Here is a 27,557-nt window from a genome sequence, read left to right as displayed (position 1 = left end):
ATCCTCACTCTTATCTTCACTCTCATCCTCACTCTTATCTTCACTCTCATCCTCACTCTCCTCACTCATTCTCACTCTTATCTTCACTCTCATTCTCACTCTTATCTTCACTCTCATCCTCACTCTTATCTTCACTCTCATCCTCACTCTCTTCACTCTCATCCTCACTCTCCTCACTCTTATCATCCTCACTCATTCTCACTCTCATCCTCACTCATCCTCACTCTCATCCTCACTCTCTAATCCTCACTCTCATCATGTTCTGTGGGACTGTGCCTCCTTTGCTGTCCGTTGCTATACTTCTTAGATCATGTTTGCACCAGGTTGATTTTATTTTCATACAGTTTTAGATGTGTATGTGAAGTGCATTTCTTCAGCCACTTTGCGCTCACCTTTCAATAGCACAGCGAGCCATTCCGCTCCAGTGGAACCATGTTGGTTCCACCAGTTCCAGCACATCCTGGTTACATCCGAGACATGTTTCATGTTTCATTAAGGAGGGAAAACACTAACACCAACATTGTCAGAAGGTCTGAGGCATCTTTGGAGTTTCAGAGATGCATTTGATCCAAAATATCCTGAACACACAAACCTTCAAGCCATCCCAACACTGAGACATGAGACAGAACACTGCAATTCTTCTTGTGAGTGTGTGTGTGTGTGTGTGTATACATACCATACACACATACACAAACACTACAATACTCTCATACACACATCCTGACTCCTGCTCTACCACACACACACACACACACACACACACACACACACACACACACACACACATATCATGACTCCTGCTCTACCACACACACACACACACACACACACACACATATCATGACTCCTGCTCTACCACACACACGCACATCCTGACTCCTGCTCTACCACACACGCACGCACACACACACACACACACGCACACACATCCTGACTCCTGCTCTACATCATTTATCTGGAGTCAGAAAAGAACACTGAAAACTTAGTTTCAGCTTCTGGAAAATCAGAAGGTGGAATTTTTATCTTTTGAGTCTGAAACATCTGTGTGTTTGCTCAGACCTCCTCCCAGCCTTGGGGCAATAATTTAGAATTGTATATTGCACATCTTTTCAATGTTAACGAAGTAAGGCCAGTTCCTGTAATACGCCACCCTCTGCATACAGTGGTTTTGACAGTTAAGCCACATGTGTGGTTCACATTGTTCAGGGACACTGAACCAGCAGCAGGCAGCACTAATGTGTTCTTGTTCACTGTTTGTGCTCGCTTGCTTTCATTAGTGAGCCATTTTATTCGTTTTCATCAATGGTCTTGAGCTTGGGCGTATGACATGGTGACAAAAAAATGTTGTTTAAACCTAAACAAAGACACTTGGCCATTGTTGCCCACCGTTCTTTAAATACTGAGGCGTCCAGAGAGACGGGCCCCCCCCCCCGTCTGCGTGGCGCCGAGCCGTGCGGTCCGACAGGAACTGTGACCATGTTTTATAATGTTCTGATGTAGAGTCACTGACCATCGCAATTTGTGCATAGTTTTGTATCGCAGCCTCGTATTGCATTAAAATGGTTGTTGGCTGTGCGGTCGGTGGCGAAGGCCTTTTTTTATGAAGAGGTGGCGGTCTCTTTTTTTGTGGTCGGACAGACAGCCATGGTGGTCACTGGGCAGGTCCTTTCAGAGTGTGGGAGGACCGCAGTGGCCAGAGAAGACCGGCTTTTTCTGAGGAACGTGGTCCGATACGTGGCCCCAGCAGTTTCTACACCATTTTTTCTAAAACAAATACATAATGGCAACAAATATGAAGAGGGCCTTAAGGTGGATGCTGAAAGACCTCTTTTGTGCGAAGGGTTATCGACTCACCATTTACGATTGAAGTTTTGTTGTCGTTGCCACACTATTTTACTATTCAGTAAATATGTATATTTATTGATATTTCATATGTTGTGTACATGTCGTGCCCTATGATTGCTGAGGTTAAAAGAGTACTTGTGTATTTTTTTTTACTCTTTGGAAGGGAGGTTGTGCGTCTCTAATAGTTCCTCCATTACACTGGTGTTCTTTGTCGCCACTCTACGTGATTGGATGTTTGAATATGTGTCTTTTAACCTTACATTTTTAATATTCTCTTTCTCTGTCTCTCTCTGCGTCTTTCTTTCCTCTGGTCATATTGATATGCAGACGTTGAAATTATCAAAGCACATTCCTTAATTTTCTCGTTTCTCTTTTTTGATGCTTTCATCTTGCGACAACACAAAAGTGTGTGTATACTAACTGCTACACACGTGTATATAGAGTGCATATATGTGTACACATGTGCAATACACGCTATTTGAGCAATCTATTACTGTGATTATAATTCATTAAAATTGCTGTCCCTTTGAGTTGTGCTGCTTTCATTGTCTCATGAGGACAGTAATGGCCTCTGACACCACACACGGTAGTGATTGTGACTTCTTTTTGGGTGATTTGTTTAGTATGTGGGTTTTGACTCCAGTCACTGATTTAATTTGACTGGATCTCTACGGGAGGGGCGGGGGTGTGTGTGCGGGTGTATAAACCCCCCGGGGGTGAATCAACGCCTTTCTTTTAACAGAAAAAAAAACGGGCCAGCTGAGGAAACCACACACGAGCCTGTGACAAACGTCGTGACATTACCGAGGGCTTCATTCAGCAGCTCCATTCATGCCCGCGCACGCTGACGCGCGTCCCCGCCCCCAGCTGCGTCATTACGCACGCTTACGTAACAGCAGCTCTCCGGTTTCCTGGCGGAGAAGATGGCGGCTCCTGGACCGGGGGAGTATTTTAGCATCGGGAGCCATGTCTCCTGCCTTACCTGCCTGGGGCAGCGCCTGCAAGGGGAGGTCATAGCTTTCGACTACCAGACCAAGATGCTGACTCTGAGTATCCTTTTGGCGGTGTTTGTGAGACGAAACTGGGCGGCGGGACGCGGGAGGCGCACGGCTGGCTGGCTAGCGTTAGCCGCTAACGGTGGAGGTCCGCGCATGCGCAGTCACGCTTTGGGCCGGCCGGTCAGTTCTCTTCAGACTTTGTCCGACGACCTCGCGGTGCGGATCGCGCGCGCCCTGCCGTTCGATCCACGTGACGACGAGCTGTCATCGCACCGAGGCGGTCCGGTTACCGGTCCGGTCAGGCCGTCGGTTCCGGGTCCAACGAGCACGTCCGTCCCGCCGTCCTCCGGGGGTTTGTGCCGCTTCGGCACGGATCACTCCGCTGATGAATGAACGGGAAGACGTGTGTGTGTGTGTGTGTGTGTGTGTGTGTGTGTGTGTGTGTGTGTGTGTGTGTGTGTGTGTTTGTGTTTGTTTGTTCGTTCCGGTACCGGGAGGGTGTCCCGGGAGGTGTGAAGGTTGTTTCACCTCTGGTCACGCAGCACCAAACACGTGCAGAGGTGACCTGCTTTACTCTGACCACCGCTTCACACACTCTTACACTTTATATCGTCTCTTTGGTGCAGAGACGTGTGTGTGTGTACCCCGTTTGTTTCTTGTTTGTTTCGGGGTGGTCTCGTGTCCACGGAGCGCCTGAGGTTTGAGGTTTAGTTCGTTTCTCGGTGTAGGTGCACGGCGAGCCTGGCGCTGCAGCAGCACGCGTGGCCACTAGGTGGGGGTAGAGGCCCACGACATCAACACTCTACTGTTTAGAGGAGATAGTGTTCATTCATGGAGTCAAGTGTAATGCTGTTGTTGTGGGCACGCCCAGAGTGTCTGATTTAAACGTTTTCAGTATAGGCTAAATGTGCTTAAATCTTTATATCAGATTCATAGTCTTTTCTGTACGGGTTTATTTCTCTAGAACTGCCGTACTGACTGTGTATTGACATCACCTGTTTATGAATGGAGTAAGTCTGTACATCAGCCATCTGGCAGCCTGTGTGATGTAGCACTGCGCTGTGGTTCTGAGCACTTAACTAGTATGATTGTCTGCGCACGGGCCACCTGTCTGTGACACGGGCCACCTGTCTGTGACACGGGCCACCTGTCTGTGACACGGGCCACCTGTCTGTGACATGGGCCACCTGTCTGTGACACGGGTCAGCTTTCTGCGCACGGTTCACCTGTCTGCATGCGTTTCACCTTGACCGGCCGTCTCCAGAGTGCACGCCGTCCAGTGGGAAGCCCAACCTCAGCGACGTGGTTCTAGTGAATTTAGCCTACGTATCGGAGGTGGACGTCATCAACGACCGCACTGGGACTCCTCCCCCGCTAGCATCTCTTAACTTCAACAAGGTACGAGCAGGTGGGCCACACACAGGGAGATCGCCACAACTGGGTTCACCCACCGCTAGCGCACGCTTTGACCTCCGCTTCATCGACACGTGTTCCTGGTGAAGGAGCTTTTGAGACGTCCTCACTCTCTTGGTCCCTCTCCTGTTCTCCAGCTCGCCAACAGAGCCCGGGCGGAGAAAGAGGACAAGCTGACCCAAGCCTACGCCGTCAGCGCCGGGGTCTCGGTGGAGGGCCAGCTGCTCTTCCAGACCATTCATAAAACGTGAGTGCTCGTGGGCCCCGCGGACCGTACCATTGTGTGCGCAGGTCGGCAGCGTGGGTGGTTATGATCCTGCAGGTCTAAACCATTACCAAGGCAACAAATGGGTGTGGCTCTCTGGGTGGGAGGGATGGAATGACTCCACCCCCTGTAATGACCACACTGGGATAAAACGTTAAATATAAATACTAAGGCATGTTCCTGGCTTTGGGCAGGGAGATCTCTTTGAAGATCTCTGTGAGGTAACTGATGTGGCCCTGCGTTTCTGATTGGCTCCTTCTGTCAGCCAACCGTCTGTCTCATTGGTCCTCTCGTTCCTGTGCGGCAGGATCAAAGACTGTAAGTGGCAGGAGAAGAGCATCGTGGTGATGGAGGAGGTGGTGATCACTCCGCCGTACCGGGTGGACGACTGCCGGGGCAAAGAGGGTAGCGCTCTAGCGCACGTTCGCAAAATAGTGAGTCGCACCAGTCCGGCCCGATCCACTAAAAACCTCCATCAAATGAACCTGTCACTCATTCTCCCTCCCTCTCGCTCACGACGCCTCTTTGCTCTCCGCCTCCCCCTGCAGGTGGAGAAACACCTGCGCGACGTGGAGAGTCAGAAGTCCGTGCAGTGTGCGCCGGTGCAGCACACACAGAAGGACTCGGCGCTGTCGGCGTGAGCTGCAGGCCCACCGCCAAGGCTTCCGGCTTCCCTTTGGTTTCTGGGTTTTATTTTCAAGCCGCCGCCCGACCCAGGCCGAGGTCCACGCGTGCTGCGTTGTGCACACGGTCCTAGACGTCAGGATGGGGGGATGAAAACGGCCACTGAGCGTGAAAGAGAGGCAGAATTAACGCCCCAGGGTTTTGCTTTGTTTTTTTGTTTTTTTTCTTTACCCATAAGAAATAATTTAAAGGGCAGAAGATCTCAGCCACCATTTAATTTAGCCCAACAACTGTGTGTGTTCTCCCTGTCCATACTGTCTGTCCTGAGGCTTATGCACGCTTATATGACCCACATGTGCCAAGAAAGGTCCCGGTGTGTAAGGCCCATCAGTGAACATCAGGTCCAGTACTCTGCGGTTCCTTATTCCACTACTTTGTATTTCTTTTTAAAGAACATGGCTTGAAAGGTACTTGAGAAAATGACTTAAGTTATAAAAGATTCTGGCTCGATTACTGTAAACCAGTCTAGGTGCAAAGAGTGTGGTTTATTTTTCTAACAGTTGATTGAAATGATATGAATGCTCGAGTGTGTGTGTGTGTCTGTGGGGGGGTTTCAGGAGCTGTGATGCTGCACTTGACAGGAGATGGTTTTTAGACTCCATTTCCTCCGTCCGAACATTGGGTACTAGACAGAAGTCTGTCATCTCAAAGTAAAAATAACTTTTTTGTTCTTTTCACTGTCATAGACCATCACAATTTTTTCCTGTTGTCTTTTCATTACACCAGAACCCGTATTGTTTTTAGTCCATTTTTTATTTATACAAAACGTATATTAGTGTATTAAATTGTTCATGAGAATTTGGCATGGCCTCTCAGAACCTCCCAGTTAGCATCTGCTGGAAGAGAGACTAACCCATTTCCTGCGAGTGACAGTACAACTAAAGCGATCCTGTCCTCAACATTGCTCAAAGCGTTTCACCATCACGGCACCTCTCCTCCCTCAAACGCACCCTTCTGTGGCCCGTTTTTGTTTGTTTTGTTTGTTTGTTTACGTGTCCTCGCGTGAACGGAACATCACGTCAGAGGCCTCTCGGTTCTGGGCGCGTGCATTCCTGCCCGTCCCGACGACAGCAGTTCGTTTCCCCTTGAGATACTTAATTTAAGTACTTACCTGTGGCGACAGGGCGCATCCCTCTTATGAAACGAGATTATCTGTGAGCTGTGTGTTGGGGACTGAGACGGGGGTACCGGTTCCGGTGGGTTCCGGTGGTTCTCCCTCCCTCAGCCTCCAGCGATCAGGCGTCCTGATGGAGACTCCACCGGCGGCGTGGAGCCATCACGGCCATCCACCTGCCGTAGTCTATCCCACCGTGTTAACGGGGCTGCCGTTACATAGGACTCTTTCCCAGTATTTTATTTTTTATTTTTAAATAGTCAAGATGAAAATAAAAAAAGAAAAAGTCCTACCATCTGTACTGTGTGTGAGGTTTGTCGCATGAAGCTTTGATCCAGGAGATGGTGCCGGCTCGGTGCTTTACGGTGCCGTTTAACGGCGCAGCTCCCGGTAAGTGGGCGTGTCCACGTACTCCACGATCAGAGGTGAATCATGATGGTGGAGGTGAACAGGAGCTCCAGAAGAAAGTTACTTTACTTTGTCATTAATCACGTCTAATGTGTCATTTCATGTAGAGCGTTTCTGGCTTAATGAAATAGTGACCGCCTGGGTGGATGGTGGATGTCTCTTTAGTAAAGCTCTTGGTTGAAGTGGCCTATATGCATTAATTAAACACGCGTCTCACCTTACACACGGTTATGAGATTCGCATAAACACTTTAATGGACGTCTTTATTAGACAAATTGAATAATGAAATGTTTGTCGTCCCTAAATATTGGATACAGTCATACGGCCAACTGCACAGCTCTGTCACCTGGAGCTGATGGAAAACCATCTGAAGTAAAGACACGTGGCTGGACACACAGCCCACCTTTTATTTACCCAAAACACTGGAAAGTGGAAGAATGACATCAGTTATGTTTTGGCTACACTGCATAGCTGTACATGCTAATTAATGAAAAAGCTAAAACACCCATCCCTGTAGTCCAACTACCCCTGTGACCCAACTACCCCTGTGATCCCTGTGTGTATGTGTGTATATATATATATATATATATATATATAGTTATATATATATATAGAGAGAGAGAGAGAGTCTTATGACTCAAATAAGAGATAATTAAGACAATTCGGTTGCTTTGTGTGTATTGGATCCTCTGCTGGGAACTGCACTACAGTTACAGGAGCGGTTGTGCAGGTATTACACGATGGTTATTACATCTGAGTGAGGTTACAAAACATTATGGGACCATCAGTTAGGTACATAATGTCCCAGAACTATGGTTTCTAAAGGTTTTTATGACATGAATATAAACAAATAAATCATATTCAGATATCTTGAAGATTGTATTATTTCTAGGTGATATACGTCCACTTATTATAGCACAATATGGTACAGGTGATCTGGGACGTTCCTCAAAGTTGTTTTACTGCAGATTGACACCTGCTGTCAGTTCGTTTAAGTTTCATTTACTTAAAGACTTCTTTAGACACAAGGACCAAGCTCTGTATGGTCAGTAAATCTCACAGCGGTTCTAGTTGGTTAGTCAGGGCCTGATGTTCTTATAAAATAACCTTGCTGTAGTCAGTGTCTGTAATTGTACCGAATCAGGAGCCCCGCTGATGGACAGTGTGGATTATCATGTTTGGGCTAATCACCAGGGTTTGTATTGTTATCCGTTTCATGTCGTCCTTATAGCTTGTTTTAAAACAACAACGTTAATTTTACAATAATTTCATGTTTGTTGAGATTTTAGACCCATACACCTTTGGTGTACAGGAGCGCCATCTACCGGCTGTCTCCGGTACGTTAACGTCTGTAAGAACCTCAGTAATCGCGTTACAATTACTGATACTCAAGACATTTACAATTAACTACAAGGAATAAGTTAATAATAATATAATCATAACAGTTGTGGTGATTCATCGTACGAATTAGCCGTAAAACAGTTGCAAATCTTCAAACGACCTGCTGGTTCCCATGGAAACGAGAAACACGGGCCACGAGACGCAGCTCGAGCTACAGGATTCTTCACCAAAGTGCTGCAAGTCGGTTCCGCCGGTGCGCCAGATCCCCCCGCACGAGCGCACGAGGGCTTGAACTGACCAGGTAAACGCTGCAACGTGCACGGTGTACCGGGCAACACACGCCGCGTGAACATACAACAAACATGTTCAGATACAAGATTTACAACGATGGAGTGACGTTTCTAGTTGAACCCAAATGAAACATCAACATCACATCTTGTGTGCGTTATTCTGTATTCTGTAATTTAACTCGTAATATGTATATTCATGTATGTTGGCTATCAAAACATCGTGTGTCATGTCTTATATTTTATCTGCTGTAGGGAGCAGTGTGCAGGGTGACTAAAACTCTCTCTCTCTCTCTCTTTCTCTCCTCCCACATATTCTTCCAGCGCCCACGATATTTCAACATCATGTCGCACACTGGTTTATTTTTCGGGTAGGTGGCGAACTACAGCTAGGAGTCTTGATTACCCCAGAGTGCACAACACTAACGTATCCACATGCACGTTTAGACTAACCCCCGAACACGCACGTGGATAACTAACCCCTTAAACCTTTATTGCAGTGTAAAGTTCCACCTCCATGTCTTACACATGTCAACAGAGTCAGAATGTCTGTCTGCAGGTCACTCAGAAACACCCAGACTGTGAACCGCAGTGATGGAGTCGAGGCCCAGAACGCGGGACGCACCTCCTCCAGTAAAACACCCTCCACCTTAAAGGTGGTTATAACATGAACTATTTAAAATACTTTGTTTCTGTATATTTATTTGTATAAAACATATGGTAAAAAGAAAAATAGCGGTTGTTTTTGTGCATCACCGATGTTGTTTCCATCACGGTGTGTGTGTGAAGTTTCCTGATCTCATTTATGCCCTCACCTACAGACGGCGCCCAAGCAGAGGGGGGGTGTGGCTTACTCGAACAGCTCAGCGGATTGGCTGGAGGAGAACAGCCTGGAGAGGCGTGGCCTCACTCTGCCCCGCCTCCTCTCGGCTGTGTAAGTTTGCTCCACAAGCAGTGGCTGAAGTATGACGGTACACCTGTCGCAGAACTTGAGAGCGTGAAGGACATGTTTTGAGAACTTGTAAAACAAAATCTGTACTGTATTTTTTATTTGAGAGTTGCACTTGTATTTTCTGTACACAAATTCAGCACAACTTCAAATCTGCCCGACTCGATTTTTGCAACATATCTCGGTGAATTTGTTGCAAAATTCATTTGTGCACCTGTAAGGGGCAGTGGGTGGGGCAGTGATGGTGGGCGGGGCAATGGGGCGGGGCAGTAGGGGTGGGCCATAAATCGTGACTCATCAGAAACGCTTTAAAAAATTCTTGGCAGAGAAATGAACCCAATCAATCTCCGTCAACGATGGCGCACCATTTTATGATTTATGATGGCACATTTATTTTATACGCACTGTTTGGCTAATACTGCAAACATGGCAAACGGCATTAAGTCATGAATATTAACCACGGCAACCAGTTAGAGCCCGTTGACCACACGAGTCCTGTGTGGAATCCTTACATTACAGACCCGTTTGGGCCGTCTGGGTCGTCTCTGCCCTCTCTCCCCTCTCTGCCGACAGCCTGTATGTGTTGGTGTTAATTGCAGGTCTCCGAGAGAGGACGGGGCCAGTGTTCAGGGGGAGATCATCGCGGAGTCCTTATCGGACTTTGAGATGCAGCTTCACCAGTGAGTGCCAGTGCTGTTCTGGGGTCAGTTTTCAGCCTTCCTGGGCCTTGGGGAGGCTATGAAATAAAAACGATCCTGATGACATGAACATTTGGGCCATTGATTTCTATCTCTGTGTAAAAGCCTTGGCAAAATAAGGTGACGGTGTGGTATTGCACTTCAAACACAAAACAACAAAATGTGTAAATGCTAAATAATCTAGAGAGATTCAGAGTTCATTTAATATATATTTGCACATTTTGTTACTCTCCCAAATGACGCCTGTGCTGTATGGTGTGTATGGTGTGAGCTTCAGTTCTGTTGCTGTCGGTGTTTGGTGTGTGCAGGTTGAGTGAGCTCTATCACAGCAGAATACAGTGGCTTACAGAAGGTAGCCGGAAGGTGAGGTCCACTACACACACCCCACTACACACGCCCCCCACACACACCCCAGTATACACGACCCAGTACACACTTCCCACGCACTCCCCACTCTACACGCCCCACTCTACACGCCCCACTACACACGCCCCAGTACACACACCCTACTACATACGCCCCACTACACACGCCCCACACACACACCCCAGTACGCACACCCTACTACACACACCCCACTACACACGCCCCACACACACACACACCCCAGTACACACGCCCCAGTACACACTCCCCACTCTACACGCCCCACTACACACGCCCCACACACATACCCTACTACACACACCCCAGTACACACTCCACACACACACCCCAGTACACACTCCCCACACACACCCCATGCCCCACTACACACGCCCCACACACACACCCTACTACACACACCCCAGTACACACTCCCCACTCTACACACCCCAGTACACACACCCCACTACACACACCCCAGTACACACACCCTACTACACACACCCCAGTACACACTCCCCACTCTACACACCCCAGTACACACACCCCACTACACACACCCCAGTACACACACCCCACTACACACGCCCCAGTACACACGCCCTACTACATACGCCCCACTCCAATACACTTCCCCTCAGCTCCTGCGTTGTGTTTGAACCTATTTCTGTGATCGTTATTTAATGATGAACTCTCAGCCGTCACTGAGTGTTCTGCTGATGCCGTTAGATGTTTGGGGTCGTGGAAGGGTGCAGGCTTGGAGTTCTTATCGATTCATCTGACTGGACCCGAGATGCAGAGAAACTGGCAGATCTAAAGGGCCACCTGCTGGTGAGGAACCAAATGTGATTCCTTAGAAGAAGAAGAAGAAGAAGAAGAAATGTTCTGGTTCATGTTGTTTCTCCAGTTCCTCACAGAGGAGCAGTTTTGCTTGAAGAAGCAGCTTTACTTCCTCTCTTTTGGTACCGACGTCACCAGCCTGTGGGACCAACCGAGAGACGTCACCCCGCAGAGGTGATCGTGGGAGTGTCTGTGTGGGTGTGTCTATGTAGATGGGCCTGTGTGGGTGTGTCTATGTGGGTGTGTCTATGTAAATGTGCCTGTGTGGGTGTGTCTATGTAAATGTGTCTGTGTGGGTCTGTCTATGTAGGTGTGTCTGTGTGGGTATGTCTATGTAAATGTGCCTGTGTGGGTGTCTGTATGGGTGTGTCTATGCAGATGGGCCTGTGTGGGTGTGTCTATGTAGATGGGCCTGTGTGGGTGTGTCTATGTAGATGTGCCTGTGTGGGTGAGTCTATGTGGGTGTGTCTATGCAGATGGGCCTGTGTGGGTGTGTCTTTGTAGATGTGCCTGTGTGGCCTGACCCCATGTCTGCTCTCTCAGGTTGTGTGAGGTCCAGCACTGGCTTCTGCAGTTAAGGCCAAGTGGAGGCTGTAACCTGCTGGAGGCGCTGGAGCACGCCTGGGGCCACGCCCGGGGCCACGCCCAGCTCCACGCCCGGGGCCACGCCCAGCTCCACGCCCGGGGCCACGCCCAGCTCCACGCCCGGGGCCACGCCCAGCTCCACGCCCAGCTCGACACCCTGCTCCTCATCCTGGGCTCCCGGTGAGACACCACACATGCACGCTCACACACCCACGTTCACACATTCACACACACGCACATACAGCCATCCCACCTGCCCTGCTCTTCACACTATTTCATCCTCCAGTATTGGTGAGTTCCTTACGTGTCGTTTCTCAGCCCCGACCAGACTCCAGATGCTATAGTGAACTATGTGGCACAGAGCTGCCAGCAGAGGGCGCTCCCTGTCCATGCCGTGGCCTACGACTGTCGCGGCTCTCACACTGTTGTGAGTATATGCTGTGTATTCAGGCCATCATGTTCGCCGCAGACGGCCCCTTCCTCTCGCTGTGGTTACACGTGAATCCTCCTCTACCTCACAGGACACTGTGAAGAACATCGCTAAAGCCTCGGGGGGCAGATACCACCTGTATTCTGCCACACTGGTAAAGTACATGAATATTACCACTAATCTAATATTGTGTAGTATGTTCATATTGATATTGCTAAATATAAACGATATCTGACTGTGTGTGTGTGTGTGTGTGTGCGTGTATATGTGTGTGTTTGTGTGTGCGTGTATATGTGTGTGTGTGCGTGTGTGTGTTTGTGTGCGTGTATATGTGTGTTTGTACACTAGGGTGTGGTAGACAGCAGTAGTGACTTGGAGCTTTTGTGGGCTGAGATCAAAGCTGCTAGAAACGTCCTGCAGCATATTGAGAAGATGCGCCATGCAGGACTCACACACAGCCCTTTCTCCAACGTCTCCGAGGTGGTGCTAAGTTATGGTTGCACATGGTGTTAGTAACACCAGGATCATGGGTTCAGTCAGGGACCTCACGCACATGCAGAGTCTGTGTCCCACACTGTACTTCCAATTACTGATACTCTCTCCTCAATATGCTACCTCACAGGTTTCTGCAGAGTTGGACGGTCTGTCTCTAACTGACGTGAGCTGGGAACCACACGGGGGCGACGAGGAGCTCTGCATCCAGCCTGCGGGGCCCCTGCCAGCTACCTCTGCTGATTGGCTGAGAAGCCACAGCCTGGAAGGTGGCTAAATCAGCAAGTGGCTGTCTCTGTGTACAGCCCGCCCCCTTCTGAGGGCCAAAGCACTTAGACAAATTAACTTTATTAAAGCGATATGGTTGAAGTTGGACATAAATGCACTCAAATTAAAGTTGACGTTCTGCACATCCTTATTGTTTTATTTATTTCTAATTCTTTCATTTAAAGCCTGCACTCTTTGCACAATGAGCATCCAGTGCCATCTAGAGGTACTATATGGTACTGCACCAGCCTAAGCAAATGCAATACCACAAAACACAAGCACAGACCTCTTGGATTATAAACCAGCTCTAAAAGAGTTTACTGGGTTTGGCTTCTTGTATGTAAATATGCTGATGACATATGCTGATACATGACTACACTACGCTGACGTGAGTTCCTACACATTTGTGGCTGTAGCTATGAAGCTGGACCTGTATGAGGAGCTGGCCCCTAACGTCTACACCCCTCTGGAGGGCTTCGTCCCCATCCTGGGAAAGAGCGTCCACTCCACAGTGCACAAGGTCAGAGGTCAGCTGGGTGGTGTGAAGGCCCCGCGGCTGCACTGTTGTCTTCGGTTCCCCGCCGCTCGCAAACTGACACTCATTTCAGTGAATGTCTGGTGTGTGCAGAGAGCCACGGTGCAGTTCACATGGCACGACGGGACAGTGAAGAATGTGCATGTGGACCTGCAGTCGTTGAAGAACTACCAGGTACCGCGGCCGCCGGACCGCCTGATTCTCCGCCGAGCTGCTCAGCTTGGGCTCAAGCTGGTCATTTCTATGGTCTTTGAATAGGGATAGCAAGAATCTTCCTCTCTTTTTCTATCCCTGTACTTCTCTTCCTCTCCCCCTGTGTCTTACCCCCTTTCTCCCTGTACCTCTCTTCCTCTCATCCTTTCTCTCTCTCTCTCTCTCCCCCTCCCTCTCTCTCTCTCTCAGAGGCGACTGTTGGAATCGGAGCGTTTGTTGGAGGACAGAGCTGAATGGCTGAGCAGCACAGCTAGCAGACGGATTTGGGGGACAGTGTGTGAGCAGAGGCAAGACTTCACACAGCTCCCCCTACAGGCCTGCACCTGCACTGACAACTTGTTTATACTCGCAGGCTGTACTACATACTGGGCTATTTGAGAGTGTTTTTTTGAATGCTGTTAGAATGCGTCCTGCAGGGGGCAGCGTGGAGCAGGCGTTCACTGCGTTTCTCCCCTCTGCAGGGTGCACGTCCTGCTGGACACGTGCGGGATGTCTCGCCCCCATCGGCTGCACGTGCGCCACGCCGTCCGTCTGCTGCTGCAGGAACAGCTGCCCAACACACGTGGCTTCAACGTCATCACGTGAGCCGTCACCTTGGGAACACGGTTACCGTGGTCTCTTATGTAGTGTGTGTATATTAGAGCCTGTTTTCACCTGTTTCATTCATTCCCCACAGCTTCGGATCGGACGTCAAGTCATGGCGGGACGACATGGCCCCGCCCACACAGGATAACCTACGGGATGTCTGGCGGTGAGTGTGCTCAGCGCTCTACTGCCCCCTGTGGGCAGCGAGTCACATGACGGCTGCCCGTCCAGACCCTTACGTGAAGCTGTGTGTGCACACCTGTGTGCTGCTCCAGGTGGGTTCAGGGACTACACTGTGCAGGGGGGCGTAACACCTCCACTGGCCTCAGACGTGCCGTGGAGGCGGGGCTACGTGGTGACTCCGCCCTGACCTGGGGACTGTATCTCCTGACCACTGGTGTGCCGGATGAGGACACAGTAAGTTCAAAATCACCCGCATGTTTTTCTAAGTAGCCATTTATGTGTCCGTCTGTTCTTGGGTGAAGTTTAATGGCCACTGTAGCTACACACTGCGAATACCTCCAGCCACAATAACTCACAGCCCCTGGTGGCCATGTGTGCTCTTGCAGATGATATCGACGTTATTTTCTGTCTTCTCACATTTACTTGCTAAACCCAAATAGAAATGTAACATTACGACTCTGCTGCCCCCTGCTGGTCATGTCTTTATCGCACCTCCTGTTATGAAACGAGAGAACCGTGCGAATCACCCGTTTCCTCCAAAGTGTTGTAGCTCATTAAAGATGGAGGGCTCCTGCACCCTTAGTCACGTTCTCCGTGTGCAGGTGGAGGTGTCGACGTGGTGCCACGCTGCTGGTGCACGTGTCCACGTGTGCCTGCTCACCGCGGAGGAGGGGCCTGCGTGTAGCCATGACGACGTATCGGAGACGGCCACAGTCCTGCGCAGGCTGGCGCACGATACCAACGGCCGATTCCATTGGGTCACTGAAACGGGTGTGTGTGTGTTTGTGTGTATTTGTGTGTGTGTGTATGTGTGTGTGTGTGTGTGTGTGTATTTGTGTGTGTGTGTGTGTGTGTGTGTGTGTGTGTATGTCTGATTATATATGTGTGAATGTGTGTATATGTGTGTGTATGTCTGTGTATATGTGTGTATTTGTGTGTGCATATGTATGGAAAACATGAAATTAACTCCCCTCTACACGTGTGTGTGTGTGTGTGTGTGTGTGTGTGTGTGTGTGTGTGTGTGTGTGTGTGTGTGTGTGTGCTTGCAGGCATTGTGGAGAGTGATGACATCTTCGTGCTGGTAAGAGAGATGCGGACGGCTGCTGATTACTGGCAGAAGGTGAGACTGCAGGTTCTGATGTTCTGAAGTCCTGAGGTTCTGAAGTCCTGAGGTTCTGAGGTTCTGAGGTTCTCCCACTAGCAGCACTAACTGTGTCCTGCGTCTCCTCCGAGGGGCAGTGCTGTGAGTTAGTGGACCTGCAGCTACGGCGGAGTTCTGCTGGTGACACGGTGGTGGCCCAGTCTCCAGAGTGCTGCAGTCCAGCTGCGGGGCCCCGGGCTCGGGCACGCGGACCAGGGCTGCCCCCTCCCAGACCCACCCTGCTCAGCCTGGCCAGGCTGGTGAGCCCCACTGCGGTGTTGTCCCACGGGCCCTTCACCTGGCCCAGGAATTAAAACCCCATCCAGCACAGTACATGAAGACATATCGCCTAGTTGCTAATATCCTCTTTCCACTTGGGTCCAGAGTGGAGACGTGTTGGACAGTGCGGGGACGAGGAGGTCGTTGGCGTGGAGGCCGAACAGCGCTAAAGCTGTCATCCCTGCAGGTGAGCACCACGTCCACCTCTCAGGACATGTCCCGAACCACAGGACCAGGAGACAACACTGCACTGGAAACAACTTGTCCATCTTGTGACGTCCTGATACGATCCTGAACGGTGCAGAATCAGAGACGGTTCTCTCGACTGCCTTGGTGATCGCTTCTACCATCTGCTGGATCATCCCTCACACTACATTATGACTGCGGTCGGCCTGGTGACCAGATGCTTTGTAAAAGTCCACGTTTGTTGAATATTTTCTCCTTCCAAATACTTTTACTGCTCCTTTTTCCCAGCATGCCCGGTGGCCCACTGGAAGGCGGCGAGGTCAACCCAGTCTGTCACCCACAGAAAGGTCACCTGCTCCCAGTCCGTCTTCTACCTGGAGAATGGTGCCCTGGGTGGGTGGCACAGCACACTCAGGATCTGTGAAAACGTGTCTGCGCAGAGACATCGTGATGTCATTTCCTCCACCTTTGTGACACGCCCGCCTTGGTGTGGGTAGTTTTTGAGAAAGTGCGGAGTTGCTCCTGTGTGTCCCGTGTTTTCCGGTAACGTCTGGACTTTTCGGTGATTTTTCAGCAGGTCCCTAATTTGAACTCGTTTTCATCTCATTTCCTACAGGTTCGGTTTTTAGGACGTATCTACAACCCAAGAGCGCACAGAGGACCAGCGGCGTGGCCCGACTCCCCAGACGCGAGGACGTCTGCTCCACCAAACAGGTGCTGCACCGTGCACCATGTCTCTGGCCCTGCCTGAGCAGCACCGTCCCTAATCACCTCCACCTGCCGTCTGTGTTCTCCCGCAGTGGCTGAAGCGCTTCGGTATCAGGAGTCTGGGTCTAGACCTGTACCGGCTGGTGAGCGGGCCCCAGTGCACCCACCGCCAGGTACTGGTGCCCACCGTCAACAGGACCGTCTCAGCCAGGCACTGCTCCATCTTCCCCAGTGTGCAGTTAAACGTGAGTCTCCACCCACATCTTTAAATGACAACTGATCCTGGAACAGTGTTCCTTCTGCTAACACAACCGAGGTGCTTAATAATAAAAGACGCTGGCGCATTTCTGCTGGTGGGCAGTCGGTACTCTGGAAGGCTGGTGTTGTTCGCTCTGGCGTTTATGGCCTGTCTGCGTGTGGTCTGATCTGTCCTGTCCAGGCCCGTTGACAGTCTTGCTGGGGCCCGGGACACGAAAGTTTCATGTCCCCTCCACATCCCCCCTCGGTGCACGTCATTTGAATTTCCTCTGTAGCAGACAATCCTTGTGTTAGGTCATATAGTATATATGTGACCGGTGTGTTTCTGCGTTGTGTAAAAATTATCCGCCACATGCAATCTTTGTAGGCGATCTTCTTTTTATTCGATCAGCCACTCCTGTTAATACACAACAAGTGCATTGAACAATGCTGACAAACTCACTCCAGCACTCTCTCCCACGATATTAAAATGAAAAGGGCCCGCGCGCGCAACGCGCATGCCTTGCTGCACATACCTGTTAATACACAACAAGTGCATTGAACAATGCTGACAAACTCACTCCAGCACTCTAAAAACATAATAGAAGAAAAGTGAGTGAAGCACAAATAACAGATTTGTAAAACATTTCCCCATCACCACCATAACTGAAATAAAATGGGTGGATAACAAATAGTGACATACCTCTCCCACGATATTAAAATGAAAAGGGGGGAGTTAAGATGGGTGGTCGCTATTTATACTTGGGGGGAAACACCACAAAAGAAGAAAACAGAAAGGGGAGGAGTCTGGATCCCACATATTCACAACTAGATAAACAGATAAACAAATACAGTACATTTTGTGTAATTATACAAGTGACAGATCAACCTGGTTACATTCACCCCCCAGAATTACACAAAATCACAAGACGCACAAAAACACTCAGCAATATTACATGAACCAGTAAGAAAACGGTGACATATGTCAGCAAAACGCTACCCAAATGAAGGGCTAGGAGACCTGAGGACCGCCTGGCGCCCGGCAAGGCCCCAGGATACCCCATAGACACAAAGAGGTGCCATTTACACCTCAAAATGCATGTCACATACAATTACTGGGAAATCCTAGGAGGAGCTGTCCTCCAATAAAGTGGAAATAAAAACACATGAGAAAAAAAAACAAGCAAACAACTATCCATCAAACAGCAGGTGGAGAAAAGAGTATATATAATAATAATAATAATAATAATATATATATAAATAAAAATTCACACATTCATTAAAGGTGAGCGAACATTCTCAGTGTCAAATAGCGACTCTCTTTGAGTCATAGACTCTATCAAACGGCAAACAGGTCTGAGCACCCTACCAAAACGTGAGGTGAACCTACTACTCAAGTCGGTGCTGTGCTCGTCAGAAGGACGAATGAAGTGGAGAACAGGCAGGTGATCTACAGTAGCATCTGAATCAACTGGCCCTTCAGGGACAGAGGACCAGGACTCAGGACAGGAATCTGATTCCACAGTATAGCTCGACACAGCAGAAGGTTGCTGTTGAACCCATGATGCTGTGCGGTCATCATTACTGCACCAAGAGGGAGAAGCGGCTAGAGAAGATGCAGCAGTGGCTGCTCCAGTGTCCACAACAGTCACTTCAGTCTCACGTGCATCAGAGCCAGTTACATCACTAGCAAAATCACCAGCAGGGTGAAAGTCACAACCGTCTGTGTCTGTAGTGACAGGCAAGAAGCTCACATCAAGAAGTAGGTTGCGGTGCACCACACGTTCATTTCCCTCTCGGTCCCTGATCTTGTAAACGTGCAGATTAGGCTTTGAGGCTACCACCGTGTAAAGAACTGGCTCCCACTTATCAGAAAGCTTCCGTTTCCCCTTAACCCCTTTGTTAGCTACCAGTACTTGATCCCCAAGAGAGAGAGGAAGACCCTTGGTCTTTTTGTTATACTGGTCAGACTGCTGTTTCTGTTCTTTCATGCTGTTACGCTGCGCTAAAAGCATGGCAGAACGCAAATTATCCACCAGAGATGTAACATAGGCGTTATAATCACAGACGTCGCTATCATGAAGGACATTTTTAAACAGGAGGTCAACCGGTAACCTGGGAACCCTACCGAACATTAAATAGAATGGTGCAAATCCGGTGGTCTCATGGGCAGTGCAGTTGTATGCAAACGTCATCGACTGAATCATCTGCGGCCATTTCTGTTTAGATCCTGGAGGTAAAGACCGCAACATGTTACCGAGAGAACGGTTAAACCTCTCCGTTTGTCCATTGCCCATAGGGTGGTAAGGAGTCGTGTGAGATTTCTGAACACCACACAAATTAAGGAGCTCCGCGATTAGCTCGCTCTCAAAGTTTGCTCCCTGGTCGGAGTGAATGCGCTGAGGGAAACCGTAAACACAAAAAAATTCATCCCAAAGCTTCTTTGCAACGGTCCGTGCAGTTTGGTCTTGACATCGAAACGCATGTGCCAATTTAGTGAAATGATCAGAGATCACCAAAATATCTACAGATTTGTTGTTGCTGTCCTCAGCTGACCAAAAATCAATGCATACAAGTTCCAATGGAGCGCAGGTCTTAATACTCTCCAAAGGGGCTCTTGCTGCAGGCTCTAAAGTTTTACTGAGAACACATCTGTGACAGTTTCTTACATGGTCACGAATATCCCTCTCCATATCATACCAGAAGAAGCGCTGGCGAGCTAATGAGAGTGTGCGTGGTTGACCTTGGTGACCCGCGTTGTCATGAACACCAGACAGGACCAGCGATTTCAGGGAGTTAGGTACAACAAACTGGAACCTCTTGTGTTTAGTCATAGGGTTTCTCGTGACTCGGTAGAGTATGCCATCCAAAAATGTGAGTTTATCCCACTGTTTCAGAATCCTAAGGGTCTGCACACATTCACCACAACGCTCACGCCTTGAAGGTCGGCGTCGCCTCCCAACATAGAAGGCTACCCTGGAAACAACAGGATCTGACTCCTGATGGGAAAGGAGATCAGTCAAAGGCAACTCAGAGAAAACGTCCTGACTAGGTGGAGCCACTGATGACAGGTGATCAACCAGAGACGCAGCACGCTGTGAGGGACCTGCATCCCAGTCTCTAACAGAAGACATTAAGGCAGAGGTTTCACCTTCTGACATGGTGACTTCACCAGCATTCGAGTCAGGTGGATTTTTCAGGGATTGAGGTTGACAGGTTAAATGAAACGCACTCTGCACATTCTCATCTCCCACATCACAGACCTGATCAAGCAATGCAGAGTACGGTTCTGACAGGAGACGTTGGGACAGAGGCTTGACAAAAGGAACTCTACTCAGTGCGTCCGCAACCACATTGTGTCTGCCAGGGACGTATTTGATGTCAAAACAGTACGGGGCGAGTTTGGAAACCCACCGTTGCTCACAGGCGTCCAGTTTTGGCTTGGTCAAAATATAAGTTAAGGGGTTATTATCGGTCCACACAGTAAATTTGTGGCCCTTAAGCCAGTGGCTGAATTTTTCGCACACAGCCCATTTCAAGGCCAAAAATTCGAGCCTATGTGCTGGGTATTTTGTTTGGCTGTGACTGAGAGACTTGCTGGCGAAGGCAACAGGCCTAGCCTTGTCTCCACCAGGTGGAACCTGTGACAAAACAGCACCCAACCCCTGCAGCGAAGCATCAGTTGAAAGAATGAAAGGCCTCCCAAAATCAGGGTGAGCCAGGACCACACAGTTCAAAAGCGCAGACTTAAGCTCCTCAAATGCTCTTTCGCACTCCGGAGTCCAGTCATGAGGACACAACACCCGATATGTACCAGCCTTACCGCCTCCATATCCTTTAATTCTCCTCTTCTGACCCGCTGTCAGTGCATACAGTGGTTTGGCAATCTGAGAACACCCCGGGATAAAGTGCTGGTAAAACAACACCATGCCAAGGAAGGATCGCACTTTCCGCTGTGACGGGGTGCAGCCATCTGAATCCATGAGATCTTCCTTCCGGAAGTTGGAAATGACCTCAATTTTCCCTTGATCAACAGAGACTCCACTCGCATCCACCACATGACCCAAAAACTGCACCGACCGTCTGAGGAAGTGACATTTTTTCTGCGCCAATTTTAAATTATTGGCTCTCAAACGGCGGAAAACTATTTCCAGCCTTTCCAGGGCCTCCCCTTCGGAGGGTGCAAACACCAACAAGTCATCAAGGTAGCATAGCAGACTGGAAAAATTTAGATCACCAAAGATGCTGAGCATCATTCTCATAAATGACGCCGGGCTGTTACACAAACCTTGTGGGAGACGGTTATATTCGTACAGACCCAAAGGCGTGGTGAAAGCTGTGTAATGCCTGTCAGATCTATGAAGGGGGATGTTGTAAAACCCCGACGTTAAATCCATAGAGCAAAAGAATGCATTACCACCAAGTGATGCCAAGCAGTCAGCTTGATGTGGCAGAGGGTGGGCATCCTTAACTGTTTTTGCATTAAGCCGGCGGAAGTCTGTGCATATCCTCATGTCACCAGACTTCTTCCACACCATGACTAGAGGCGAAGCATATTCACTGATGGACTTACTGATAATGCCCTTCATCTCCATGTCACTCAACACTTCCCTCAAGTGTTCATAATGTGCTGGGGGCACACGGCGGTACGGTAGCCGGAAGGGTTGTTCATCAGTGAGATGAATGCGGTGCACAAAGTCCTTCGCTTCACCACAGTCCAGCTTGCCTCTGGAGAATATGTCCTGATAAGACAGTACTAGGTCAGCTAGTCTCTTCCGCCACTCATCTGATACCTCACAACCCCTGATGTCAATATCAGATAGCCCACAGTCCTCAAGTTGTCGCACATAATCAGACAAGGAGCGCGATGGTTCAAGTGGCGTCTCTGACTGAACACAACGAGTTTCACATAGGCCCTGAAAAAGAGGCAAGTCCTCCAATGCAGTACATGCAAAGACGTCAGCAATTTTTGTATTGCGTTTCAACAACACAGGCACATGCGTGGGATTTAAGATTTTCACCGGGATCCACCGGTCTCCCCACATAGGTGTCACAACCCGCCCAACCAATATGTTCCTCGGAGAGGAATGGGTGGAAGAGGGTTCAACGATAACCGTGCTGCCCGGGGACATAGGGGACGAGGGTGGCAGCTTGCCCCACACTATGTGTTCGTGATGAGGCAGCAGGGTGACTGCTTGCCTCAATTTCACTGTGCCAATCTTGTCTGGGTCATCTGAACCCTGCCATTGGGAAACACAGCTCAGGAGCTGGAGGAACTGTTCACACTCTGGGTCCGTACTCTTAGAGGACACTAACTGCCAGTATTTCGGATCAGATTTCATCATTTGGATAATAGGGCGGAGTACATTACTGCCCACAATCAACTCATCCCGCTGCCCTGATACTAGAAATGTTGGCACTGTAAATTTACCACCACAGACTTCAATATCCAACTCATAGATACAATCCGGTTGCGTAAGGAGGCCACCACAGCCAACAAACACTACTCTCTCTGGGACAGGCTGAGGATTCAACACTATACCAGCGGCCCTTATTTTGTTCAGCGCTTCAGTACTCATAGTGCACGACATGCTCCCAGAATCAAGCATCCCTCTCAGATTTACCTGACCATTTACTAAAACCGGAGTATAGAACAATTCACTAGCTCCCTCAAGTTTCTGCGAGCCCTCAAAAATGACTTTATCATTAGGAAAGCTTTCACAACAGTTCATATATATAGAAAATGGGTCCAGCACTTCAGTGAGGGTGTCCCTAATGCCGTCCATGTTTACCCTCTCATCACATGGGCTAGCTAGTTTAAATCAGCATCAGATGGGAGAGGCACGGGTCTGGGTGACTGCTGAGCCACTAACGGGCAATCGCGTTTCATGTGGCCAGATTTGAAACAGGTAAGACACAACCTAAACAACTTGCAGTGTGCGTGTGTTGTGTGCTCTGCTGATTTACAGACTCTGCATGCAGCTTGCTGCCAGTCTCGCCGGCCCTGAGATCGGTCAAACCGCTCACGAGCACGCGGGTTGCTGCCAACAGATGAAGTGCACAAAGACAAAACTCTGTCAAATACACCCACCAATTGCTGAGTAGCATGCTCGGCCGCAGACGGTGCTGGAGTAGCACATGACGTTTGCATAACGGGAGTGCCGGGCGAAAGATGGCTCTGCTGACCTACTACAGGCTGAACCTGACCCTGATCACTAACAGGACCGGATGGGGAATTGAAATGATTCACTGGCCCACCAACCGCTACAGGGGAGTCACGTGTGTATTGGCAAGTGGGGTTAATTTGAGTCTGGGCAGGGCAGACCATGCTCATAGTTTGCTGGGACTGAACCATCAAACCTCTAGTCTGTCCAACATGGTTGTCCAGACGTCTCTGTACCTCGGCCGCAGTCCATTCCTCTGGTGGCTTTAGTTGAAATGTTAGAAAGAGGTTGGGATCAGGACAGTGAGTGACGAACATCATGGCAACCTCAGCACCAGCATCCTCAACTAGTTTACCCCTCCTGCGGAGACACTCGTTAGCTGCATCAATAGATTTGTTCAAGCGGATCCAGTAATCCATAGCACATTCACCGGGCTGTGGCAAAGTGTTATAAAAATCCTTCATGGGTAGACTAGAGTAGGCCAGTTTGCTAAAGTTGCGCCTGAGGATATCAAACACTGCAGCCGGTAGGTCAGCATCACCTAGCTCCGGTCGGCAACGAAGAGATACTTTCACTACGTCTCTAGCCTTGCCTGACAATCTGGACATAGTCAGATCAAACCTCTCTGCATGTGTCTCACAATTGGACCTAGATAAGTAGCACTTCATCATATCCTCCCATTCTTGGATACAGAATGCATCTGTACCATCTCCCCTAAAGTATGGCGGTGCTTTAGTTTCTGATTGGACCACAATCTTCAACTGGGATGGATCAGAAGGGCCTGATTGGCTGCTCGCAGTCCTCTGTGTGGGAGGGCTAGGGAGGCCAATGGCGGCAAGACTCGCAGCCACATTCTCGCCAATTTCCTTAGCTAGATCTGCGATCATACTGCTAAACGCCTCAGTCGAAATAACCTGGGTGGGCCGAGTCCGTGTATTAACAATAGGGGTGGAACTAGCCACTGGGTCCGACGTCGGTATATCCGGATGCAGAATATCGTGTTCATATTCGCTATCGGCTACTGGTCTGCCCCTACCAAAAGAAAATAATTTCCTACCCCTTCCCAAACCAAGTGCATCCGAAGGCTCCTTAAAATTCTGTTCAGCCATAGTAACGGCAGTCGTTTTTTTTTTTTTTTAACAGCAAGCGAAACGGGCTAACTCAAAATGGCGCTAAAGGGAGTGAAGCTAGAGTACTGTACAGTCGCGAGGGAGAGAAGGAGAAAGAGAAAAAAAAACAAACTTCCCGCTCAAATATAGCATGCGACACACGAAGGAAAAATTTTTATAAAAATCCAAATCAAACATAAAACTTTCGTCGGACCAACGACCATCACTATAACATATACCGGGACATATACATTCAAAAATAACGGATAATCACTCGCTTGCGATATCAGCAACAAACCGCGCGATCGCTAACTTTGAGAAAAGAAAAGAGAAAGAAAAATAAAACCTGATGAATGCAACACTGTCCAAAGGCACGTCTAGCAGCAGCTAGAGCAGCAGGGAAGATCCAGAAGTGCGGCCCGCGATGACAGGTGGGGTGCAGCAGTCCGCGCCAACCGATGAACGCAGGTCTGCGAAGTGGAGGGTCGAACGGCACCAAGTGTGACCGGTGTGTTTCTGCGTTGTGTAAAAATTATCCGCCACATGCAATCTTTGTAGGCGATCTTCTTTTTATTCGATCAGCCACTCCTGTTAATACACAACAAGTGCATTGAACAATGCTGACAAACTCACTCCAGCACTCTCTCCCACGATATTAAAATGAAAAGGGCCCGCGCGCGCAACGCGCATGCCTTGCTGCACATACCTGTTAATACACAACAAGTGCATTGAACAATGCTGACAAACTCACTCCAGCACTCTAAAAACATAATAGAAGAAAAGTGAGTGAAGCACAAATAACAGATTTGTAAAACATTTCCCCATCACCACCATAACTGAAATAAAATGGGTGGATAACAAATAGTGACATACCTCTCCCACGATATTAAAATGAAAAGGGGGGAGTTAAGATGGGTGGTCGCTATTTATACTTGGGGGGAAACACCACAAAAGAAGAAAACAGAAAGGGGAGGAGTCTGGATCCCACATATTCACAACTAGATAAACAGATAAACAAATACAGTACATTTTGTGTAATTATACAAGTGACAGATCAACCTGGTTACATATAATATAGCCACACATCAAAGCTGTTTCTGACAGCTGACTGGATTATACTTGACGTGTCGCGAGCGGCGCGAGGGTAAATGACGTAATCTCAGTGGCATCGTGCGCGAGGGCCACGGTTCGCGAGGTCGTGCACCTCTCGAGTTTTGTAACTTTGCGCGCGCCGCGCTTCAGCGCAATGAACAAAGTCATGTTTGCAGTGTTCATACACCTTTATAAGGTGGAATTAAAGCACTTGTACGTCACATTAAAGGTCCATTTCAATATTTTCCAGCACGTTAAACTTAATTAAGTTAAATATTTATACATATACTCGAAATTATTCGCTTTTTTATCACATTATTTAATGGTTGTTTATTTTCAAAACGCCCAATCTTAACGTCTTCACGTTCTCATGTTTCGTCCTGGAATTACAAGAGGCTCGTATTTGTTAACGTAATACAAGAGAACTGATCAGTCAGACAGATATTTGTTGTGAAATGAAGTAGTTACAATTTCAAATTCGTCAGGTAAAGTTTTTCCTTTCTTTTCTGCGCTCCAGATTTCTGTTTACTTTAACTATACACCACTGTATTTCCCGCTGTTGGGCGGGTACCAGCCGGGCTACGGTCTGTGCTGGATCAAACCATTTTTCAGTGGGAGGCGGGGGTGTATGCACTTAATGGAAAATATGCATATAGGTAAAAAACATATATATTTTAGCCATTGAGCTTATTTTGAGTACAGAATTTTATATTAATGAAAGATTTCAAGATTATTTAAAAACGATAAGACTTTAAATAAAAAATAAATTGCTGGGCTCTTTGATGGGTCCCCCTGGCCCTGGGACAACAGACCCGGTTGTCCCCCCATCGACGGGGCTGGTCCTGTCTGCGTGTGGTCTGATCTGTCCTGTCCTGTCTGTGTGTGGTCTGATCTGTCCTGTCTGTGTGTGGTCTGATCTGTCCTGTCTGTGTGTGGTCTGATCTGTTCTGTCTGCGTGTGGTCTGATCTGTCCTGTCCTGTCTGCGTGTGGTCTGATCTGTTCTGCCTGCATGTGGTCTGTTCTGTCCTGTCTGCGTGTGGTCTGATCTGTCCTGTCTTGTCTGTGTGTGGTCTGATCTGTTCTGTCCTGTCTGCGTGTGGTCTGATCTGTCCTGTCTGCGTGTGGTCTGTTCTGTCCTGTCTGCATATGGTCTGATCGGTCCTGTCTGCGTGAGGTCTGATCTGTTCTGTCCTGTCTGTGTGTGGTCTGATCTGTCCTGTCTTCGTGTGGTCTGTCCTGTCCTGTCTGCGTATGGTCTGATCTGTCCTGTCTGTGTGAGGTCTGATCTGTTCTGTCCTGTCTGTGTGTGGTCTGATCTGTCCTGTCTTCGTGTGGTCTGTCCTGTCCTGTCTGCGTATGGTCTGATCTGTCCTGTCTGTGTGTGGTCTGATCTGTTCTGTCCTGTCTTCGTGTGGTCTGATCTGTCCTGTCTTGTCTGTGTGTGGTCTGATCTGTCCTGTCTTGTCTGTGTGTGGTCTGATCTGTTCTGTCCTGTCTGCGTGTGGTCTGATCTGTCCTGTCTTGTCTGTGTGTGGTCTGTTCTGTCCTGTCTGCGTGTGGTCTTTTCTGTCCTGTCCTGTCTGCGTATGGTCTGATCTGTCCTGTCTGTGTGTGGTCTGATCTGTTCTGTCCTGTCTGTGTGTGGTCTGTTCTGTCCTGTCTGCGTGTGGTCTGATCTGTCCTGTCTGCGTGTGGTCTGATCTGTCCCGTGCTCAGGGGCATCTCCGGCACCTGTTTGTGAGCCCGGGCGAGTTGAAGCAGTACCTGGTCCGGTCCGAGCGGGTTCTGCAGCGCTACGCACGGAGAATGCGGTGGCTTCTCTCCGGTGAGCACACCCACATGCCTGACGACACACAAGCGCTTTCCCGGCCAATCAGATGAGAGCTGCGGTTGTGTGTCCCTCCCCCTGCAGGCAGCAGGCAAGTGTTTGGCTGCGTACTGGAGCGGGCCGCATGTCTGGTCCTGGACCTGTCGGGCTCCATGGCCTCTGGCCTGCCTGGCCTGCAGAGGGAGTTGCCCGCACTGATCTGGGAACAGCTGCACAGTAACGGGGTGAGGTAAGTTCTGCTGGTACGCCACTCACAGCATTTACATACAGAACTCATATGGCCTTCACTTTCATGTTGAGGTTAGTCATGTTAC

The 27,557-nt window shown here is 49.1% G+C and overlaps 2 protein-coding genes across 14 annotated transcripts in view; both read left to right on the top strand.

Annotated features, from left to right (window-relative positions):
- Positions 1-2,742: 2,742 nt before the first annotated feature.
- lsm12a (LSM12 homolog a) lies at positions 2,743-6,611 on the top strand. Its single transcript, XM_077010161.1, has 5 exons — positions 2,743-2,895; positions 4,108-4,241; positions 4,394-4,503; positions 4,829-4,955; positions 5,070-6,611. Exons 1-5 carry the CDS (start codon positions 2,769-2,771, stop codon positions 5,160-5,162), a joined length of 591 nt encoding a protein of 196 aa, XP_076866276.1. The 5' UTR covers positions 2,743-2,768; the 3' UTR covers positions 5,163-6,611.
- A 145-nt stretch (positions 6,612-6,756) lies between these two features.
- The window catches only part of vwa3a (von Willebrand factor A domain containing 3A), a 31,617-nt gene continuing 10,816 nt past the window's right edge, over positions 6,757-27,557 (top strand). For 10 of the 13 annotated variants that reach the window (XR_013131967.1, XR_013131966.1, XR_013131965.1 and 7 more), the window contains exons 1-28: positions 6,757-8,369; positions 8,680-8,726; positions 8,915-9,011; positions 9,177-9,289; positions 9,904-9,984; positions 10,311-10,365; positions 11,098-11,199; positions 11,276-11,382; positions 11,752-11,973; positions 12,112-12,220; positions 12,315-12,377; positions 12,572-12,706; positions 12,846-12,984; positions 13,399-13,502; positions 13,611-13,691; positions 13,920-14,017; positions 14,192-14,311; positions 14,407-14,481; positions 14,591-14,732; positions 15,101-15,269; positions 15,548-15,618; positions 15,738-15,899; positions 16,024-16,105; positions 16,393-16,497; positions 16,721-16,818; positions 16,905-17,057; positions 27,132-27,240; positions 27,328-27,472. Coding sequence is in view for 6 of the 13 variants with exons in the window: in XM_077010144.1 (XP_076866259.1) it covers positions 8,701-8,726; positions 8,915-9,011; positions 9,177-9,289; positions 9,904-9,984; positions 10,311-10,365; positions 11,098-11,199; positions 11,276-11,382; positions 11,752-11,973; positions 12,112-12,220; positions 12,315-12,377; positions 12,572-12,706; positions 12,846-12,984; positions 13,399-13,502; positions 13,611-13,691; positions 13,920-14,017; positions 14,192-14,311; positions 14,407-14,481; positions 14,591-14,732; positions 15,101-15,269; positions 15,548-15,618; positions 15,738-15,899; positions 16,024-16,105; positions 16,393-16,497; positions 16,721-16,818; positions 16,905-17,057; positions 27,132-27,240; positions 27,328-27,472 (2,963 nt within the window). In the remaining 7 variants the exon portion in view is untranslated. Of the gene's footprint in view, positions 8,370-8,679; positions 8,727-8,914; positions 9,012-9,176; positions 9,290-9,903; positions 10,008-10,310; positions 10,366-11,097; positions 11,200-11,275; positions 11,383-11,751; positions 11,974-12,111; positions 12,221-12,314; positions 12,378-12,571; positions 12,707-12,845; positions 12,985-13,398; positions 13,503-13,610; positions 13,692-13,919; positions 14,018-14,191; positions 14,312-14,406; positions 14,482-14,590; positions 14,733-15,100; positions 15,270-15,547; positions 15,619-15,737; positions 15,900-16,023; positions 16,106-16,392; positions 16,498-16,720; positions 16,819-16,904; positions 17,058-27,131; positions 27,241-27,327; positions 27,473-27,557 lie in introns of those variants that run through there. The other 3 variants (XM_077010147.1, XM_077010143.1, XM_077010146.1) reach the window with 2 other exon arrangements.

This window comes from Brachyhypopomus gauderio, chromosome 6, assembly GCF_052324685.1.
Source record: "Brachyhypopomus gauderio isolate BG-103 chromosome 6, BGAUD_0.2, whole genome shotgun sequence".
Lineage (NCBI taxonomy): Eukaryota > Metazoa > Chordata > Actinopteri > Gymnotiformes > Hypopomidae > Brachyhypopomus > Brachyhypopomus gauderio.
Note: the sequence above shows the minus strand (reverse complement) of the source record. Positions and strands in the feature narration are given on the sequence as shown.

Excerpts from the sequence above, each read along its gene's own strand:
- lsm12a (XM_077010161.1), top strand. The coding sequence starts at position 2,769 with ATGGCGGCTCCTGGACCGGGGGAGTATTTTAGCATCGGGAGCCATGTC. Across the intron at positions 2,896-4,107 it reads GACCAAGATGCTGACTCTGA|AGTGCACGCCGTCCAGTGGG; the intron begins GTATCCTTTTGG and ends GGCCGTCTCCAG. Across the intron at positions 4,956-5,069 it reads TAGCGCACGTTCGCAAAATA|GTGGAGAAACACCTGCGCGA; the intron begins GTGAGTCGCACC and ends CTCCCCCTGCAG.